The sequence below is a fragment of the Corylus avellana genome, chromosome ca8 (genome assembly GCF_901000735.1).
Source record: "Corylus avellana chromosome ca8, CavTom2PMs-1.0".
Taxonomy (NCBI): domain Eukaryota; kingdom Viridiplantae; phylum Streptophyta; class Magnoliopsida; order Fagales; family Betulaceae; genus Corylus; species Corylus avellana.
In genome coordinates this window covers 8,303,322-8,309,467 of record NC_081548.1, presented here as the reverse complement: position 1 = coordinate 8,309,467, position 6,146 = coordinate 8,303,322, and the positions used below count along the sequence as shown (strand labels likewise).

General features: G+C 37.2%; 1 protein-coding gene and 1 pseudogene across 1 annotated transcript; both read left to right on the top strand.

Annotated features, from left to right (window-relative positions):
• LOC132190832 (UDP-glycosyltransferase 90A1-like) overlaps positions 1-6,146 on the top strand; it is a 54,300-nt pseudogene that overhangs the window by 13,303 nt on the left and 34,851 nt on the right.
• LOC132190516 (probable sarcosine oxidase) lies at positions 2,717-4,092 on the top strand. Its single transcript, XM_059605528.1, has one exon. The coding sequence runs from the start codon at positions 2,773-2,775 to the stop codon at positions 3,976-3,978; it is 1,206 nt and encodes a 401-aa protein (XP_059461511.1). The 5' UTR covers positions 2,717-2,772; the 3' UTR covers positions 3,979-4,092.

The following is a 6,146-nucleotide window of genomic DNA, read 5'->3' as shown; positions in this document are numbered from 1 at the left end:
ATATATATATCCCAGAAGAAGGAGGCCAAAAGAATCAAATATACACAAATTTTGAGCTTCTTGTTTTTATTTCCTTGGAACTTGAAATTTATTCCTCCAGTTCATGGCCAAAGTAAGTCATTGTATATTCATCAAAACGGAAGGCCATCATTTTTCCTCCTGTCAGCTTTGCGATTATGTCAACAAAAGCATAAGAATCTATTTTTTTATTGTCCAGGCAAAACGGTGCGTATTGGGTTGGATTGACGGACATTATAAAGTTAGAAGAAAATGTAACGGGAGGGTTTATAACACTTTTTCGATAAACTTAACGAGTTAAAAGCAAAAAATAAAATAAAATTGGGAGCATTATTAATTTTCACGCATTGACCTAATGATTTATTATAAACTTACCCTAATTTTTTTTTAAATATATACTTTATATTAATATTTTTTATGTTGTGAATAAAAAATGATTTTTATAGGTTAATATGATTGTATAAAATATTAAAAAATATATATTAACAATTTTTCATACATGCCAAACGCTAAAAAATAGTTTCAACAGAAAATATTTTTCTATTTTCTGTCCAAATAAATAAATTCTTAATGTTAAAATAGAGAAAATTACAACCCTATCAGAATTTCCCTGAATCATTTCCAAACTTACCATCTTATAAGCTTAAACACTAAAGAAAATGGTGGACAAAGGGCAAAAGAGAGTTGGTGAGCCATTTGGTGATTTCGTTCTAATGCTATTTTTTTTAATTTTTTTTTTGGGGGGGGGGGGGACATGTCTGTATAAGAGGAGAAGAAAGATTTAAACTAGTGACTTTCGCTTCATAAGTCATGATCCCAAGCTGATTGAGCTACCTCTTGGAAACCCATTCTAAAGTTTTTCCTGCTTCTTTTTGTTTTGTTTTTGTTTTTTTTTTTTTTAAGATTCTTTCGACCTTAATGCTCATGCTTTGCAGCACTCATGTCACGATACTATAGCTAAGACTTAGTGATCAAGTTTGTTTTCTCTACCATTGAATCTGCGTGGCCTATTACTATAAAAGTCAAGTCAATTAAAAATACTAATGCAAAAATGACTTGAAAATGACTTATAGGATTAGTCCTTTCATTTCATTGTGTTAAAATGGTTGAAGCATGAGGCAATGGATGGTGACCGAAGCACGCATGTTCCAAAAACTAATCTATCTCATCACTCTCAATTGGGCTTCAATGAGAGCAAGTGCTCATTGCACGACAAAGAAAATATTTCGTTTTTTCTTTGCCGAGCTGGCGCACTATAACAATTTGTTCTCTTCCTTCAAACATTTGAAAAATGGGACACAAAATTAATTTAACTCTTTTAACATATATTATAAGAAAGTTGGTGAAAAACAAACGGTCTTAATTAATTTGGCCGATAAGATTCTTTTACTAACTCTTAAAAATAAAAAATTATTTGACAAAATGAGTTTCAAATAGTTAATGTTGCGAATCGAAATTTATAAGATGCTTGATTGGCATATTGTTTATGTTAGAAGGGAGGCAAACTCTACTACCCGCAAGTTAGCCAAAGCGACGGTTCAATAAATTATAGACCAAATTTGGATTGGAGAAATTCTTACTATATTTGTGATATTGTTTTGTTAGCGCATGTTGTTACCGTGCATAACAATGAGGGATAATATGGAATTCGAAAAGAGAGATCAAGAAAGATTCAAGACACATATTTATGTGTTCGGCAATGTGTATACGTCTACAAGAGAGAGCAGCTATATTTTTTTATTCAATGATTTAGGGTTACAACATAACATATTTATAAGAAAACCATAATTATAAGTATTTTGAAAAACCCTAAAATACCCCCCACAACTTATTTGTCTCCAAGCCCACATAAACTAATTACACCCAATGTGCCAGTAGTAGAATATGAGCCACTTATTCCAACAGCGCAACATGCTCTATTTTTATGAGGGAAAAAAAAAAAACTCCATTGATATGTACACAAGGGATGTAACAACTCACTTCAAAAACTATTTGTCCATCTGTTTTTAAAGTTAAGAAGTATAACTTAATTTCAAGAGTAATGTTATTATTCACATCTATTTTATATTGTCTAACGTCGTTGCCTCGTTGGCATAGTTTAAGTGACTTCTTTTGTCAGCTGCTTAAAATACCTAACGTCAACTAGTGTGAAGAGTAGCATTACTTTAATTTGAAAGATCTATATAACCTTTGGACTTTGATGTAAATGATATAAATATCACCCTTGGATTTTGATGTAAGTGTGCAATTTAGTCCCTATATTTTCAATTTGAATAATTTAGCCCCTGCGCAATACATCTTTGACAAATTTAACCGCTCTGTTAAAATTTTCTATTAAATCTAACCTATGTTTTGTTAAATAAGTTGAATATTTACCATAATTTTTTTTTTCCCAATAATTGGTATGCAACATAAATCCATGGATCTATTAGTATGATAATGTTGCTTACAAGGAACGGATGGCGACTGAAAGCAAAAGAATCAAGACAAGTAATAGATGACAAATAATGAAAATCATAGAAAATATCAAAATAATGGAATTATTAAATTAAAAATAGCAACCAATGGTAGTGATCATGTGATTAGCTAGCCGAGTGAGAGAGAAGACAAACGTAGAAAAATGAATTATTATTATTTTGTTTTTCTAAATGCATAAATTGATGATGCTTAGCCACGTGAACCCAAACAGAAAGTCCCCTCAAAGATATTCTATCCTTTGTTCCCAAGAGAGATAGAGAGAAGAGAAAGAGAGAGATGGCTCTTTCCGGCGAAGAATTTGACGTGATTGTGGTGGGTGCAGGCATCATGGGCAGCTCCACCGCCTACCAACTGGCGAAAAGGGGCCAAAAAACCCTCCTACTTGAGCAATTCGATTTCTTGCACCACCGGGGCTCATCCCACGGCGAGTCCCGCGTCATACGTGCAACCTATCCGGAGGAATACTACTTTCCGATGGTGATCGAGTCATACAAGCTTTGGGAGGAGGCCGAGTCCCAAATCGGGTACAAGGTCTACTTCAAGGCCGGACATCTCGACATGGGGGACTCCCACGACAAGAATATACGTGGCATCATACAAACTTGCCACAAATACTCCGTCTCGCATGAAGTTCTCGACCGCCGGCAAGTGGCAAACAAGTTTTCCGGGAGATTCGATATCCCGGAGAATTGGATTGCTGTATTTACCGAGTACGGCGGGGTGATAAAGCCCACAAAGGCAGTGTCCATGTTCCAAGCGCTAGCGTTTCAAAGGGGTACTGTTCTAAGGGATGGCACAGAAGTGAAAGATATTAAAAAAGACGATGGCGTCAAAGGGGGAGTGTGGGTTTACACCGGCAATGGGGAAAAGTTTTGGGGTAAAAAATGCGTGGTGACGGTCGGAGCTTGGACGAGAAAGTTGGTTAAAAGGGTGAGTGGGGTTGAGCTGCCTATACAACCGCTGGAGACGACAGTGTGTTATTGGAGGATTAAGGAAGGGAATGAAGAGAAGTATGCAATCGGAGGGGATTTTCCAACGTTTGTATGCTATGGGGAGCCATGTATATACGGGATACCGTCGTTGGAGTATCCGGGGTTGATCAAGGTGGCGGTGCATGGCGGGTATCCGTGTGATGAGGACAAGAGGCCATGGGGGCCGGGAATGGGGTTGGGGAGTTTGAAAGAAACGGTTGAGGAAAGAATGTCAGGGTTGGTTGATTCTGGGGCGCCGGTAGCCACTCAATTGTGCATGTATTCGATGACACCTGATGAGGATTTTGTGATTGATTTCTTGGGCGGGGAGTTTGGGAAGGATGTTGTGATGGGAGGTGGGTTTTCGGGGCATGGATTCAAGATGGGTCCCGTGGTGGGGAGGATACTGGCTGACCTTGTGCTTACTGGGGAGGCAAAAGGGGTGGAGCTAAAACACTTCAGGATTCAAAGGTTTGAGGAAAATCCTCATGGGAATGTCAAAGATTTTTAAGGAGATTCAACTCTACTCTTTTATCTTCAATAAATTGATGATCCGATTCAATAAAAACTCGTTTGCATGTGTTTGTAACATTTTGTGTTCGTTGACGTCTTATCTTTTATTATGCTGGAGCAACTCTTATCTTCTATCTGCAATCTCTATCTCCCTCTCTCTCATTCTCATGCAAGAGCACAGACAATTGATCAGTAGTCCATACGATTTCTTTAAAAATTTAAAATTTAAAATTATGCAATTTATACGGTTTTTAAATATTGAAACGTGTGAAAAATGCTACTTATTAAAAATGTGGCGTGTTAATATAGGTAATAATAAAGAATTTTCCTTTTAAAAGGCTTTCTTATTACTTTTATAAATTTTAATAATCACTTTTATATTTTAATAACCATAAAGATTGCAATAGTGGAACCCAAAACATTGGGTTCCACTATACCAATCATAATGTTTATGGTTCATTTAGGGAGTCTGCTGTAGAATATTTTTTGCGATTTTTTGAACATATACCCTAAACTTAGGGAACAGACTCCCTTATAGGGAGTCTGCTGGAAATACTCTTAGTACGTGTTAGAATATATGGAAAATATATTATATTTTTCATATATTCCATAATTATGCTGATATTGAAATATTCTCTATTTATGGGTTAATTGTAATCATATATTGAGATTGTAATCAAATCAAGGGGATTTGATTACCAAACTTGTATTTAGACATTACCCTATAAATAGGGACCTTTGTATTGTAGACAAATAAAGTTAATGAGCACAATGTAGCCCTTAGGGGTATTCCGAGTGGTGGACGTAGGTGTCTAACACAGAACCACCCGTAAGTTCTTTGTGTTTATTTTCTATATTGTTTCCGCTTATATTCCCCCATAATCATTATTTCAACATGGTATCAGAGCTATTAGCTTACGCTAGTCGATCTAATGGTCCTGTGAATTATATATTTTTCTTCAATCTATTGTTTTGTTTCTTGAAAAAAAAAAAAAAAAAAAAAACCACTCTCACGCATGTAGAGAAGGGAAACAGTTGCACGATAAGTCATCGCCGGAGACGACCAGATCATCTTCCTCCGGCATGCTGAGAAAGAGGAAGAAAGAAGGGGACAGGCGTGGAGAAACTGGTGAAAAAAAAAAAAAAAAGAAAGGTGCTGCAAGCCTGCATGTGGCGTGGAGTGAGGAGAGAGAAAAGAAAGAAAAGAAAAGGGAGAAAAGAGATGGTGTCAGCCAAGTGAAAAAATAAAAAAAATAAAAAATAAAAAAATAAAAAAAAGGGGAAGGAAGAAGAAGCTGTCCAAGTGGACACATCACGCGCCCCACGCGCCGGTCAGATTTGGTGCGCCGATCTGATAACCGTCCAAGTGGGCTCATTTTCTTTTTATTTTTGGCCCAAGTCGGCCCTTTTTATTTTTGGCTCATAGTCAGCCCTGGCCAGTAGTCGGCCCCTTTTTTAATTTTGGCTCATTGTCAGTCCTAGCCCGTTGTCGGCCCTTTTTTATTTTTGGCTCGTTGTCAGCCTTGGCCCGTTGTCGGCCCCTTTTATTTTTTGGCTCGTTGTCAGCCCTAGCCCGTTGTCGGGCCCTTTTGAAGTTTGGCTCATTGTCAGCCCTGGCCCGTTGTCGGCCCATTTTGGAGTTTGGCCCGTTGTCAGGCCTTTTGAATCTGCATTCACCAGCCATCTGCAGCAGTCGCTAGCCGCCCGCCAGCCTCTATCTCTTCCGGTAGTCGTCATTATCTACGGCCCGTTCCCTGCCTCCACCACCGCTGTCATCATTGTTTCAGATTTCAAACTCAAGGTTCCAGAATATTCCACCTTGAGTTTGAGGGGAGATGTTAGAATATATGGAAAATATATTATATTTTCCATATATTCCATAATTATGCTGATATCGAAATATTCTTTATTTATGAGTTAATTGTAATCATATATTGGGATTGTAATCAAATCAAGGGGATTTGATTACCGAACTTATATTTAGACATTACCCTATAAATAGGGACCTTTGTATTGTAGACAAATTAAGTTAATGAGCACAATGTAGCCCTTAGGGGTATTCCGAGTAGTGAACGTAGGTGTCTAACACCGAACCACCCGTAAGTTCTTTGTATTTATTTTCTATATTGTTTTCGCTTATATTCCCTCATAATCATTATTTCAACA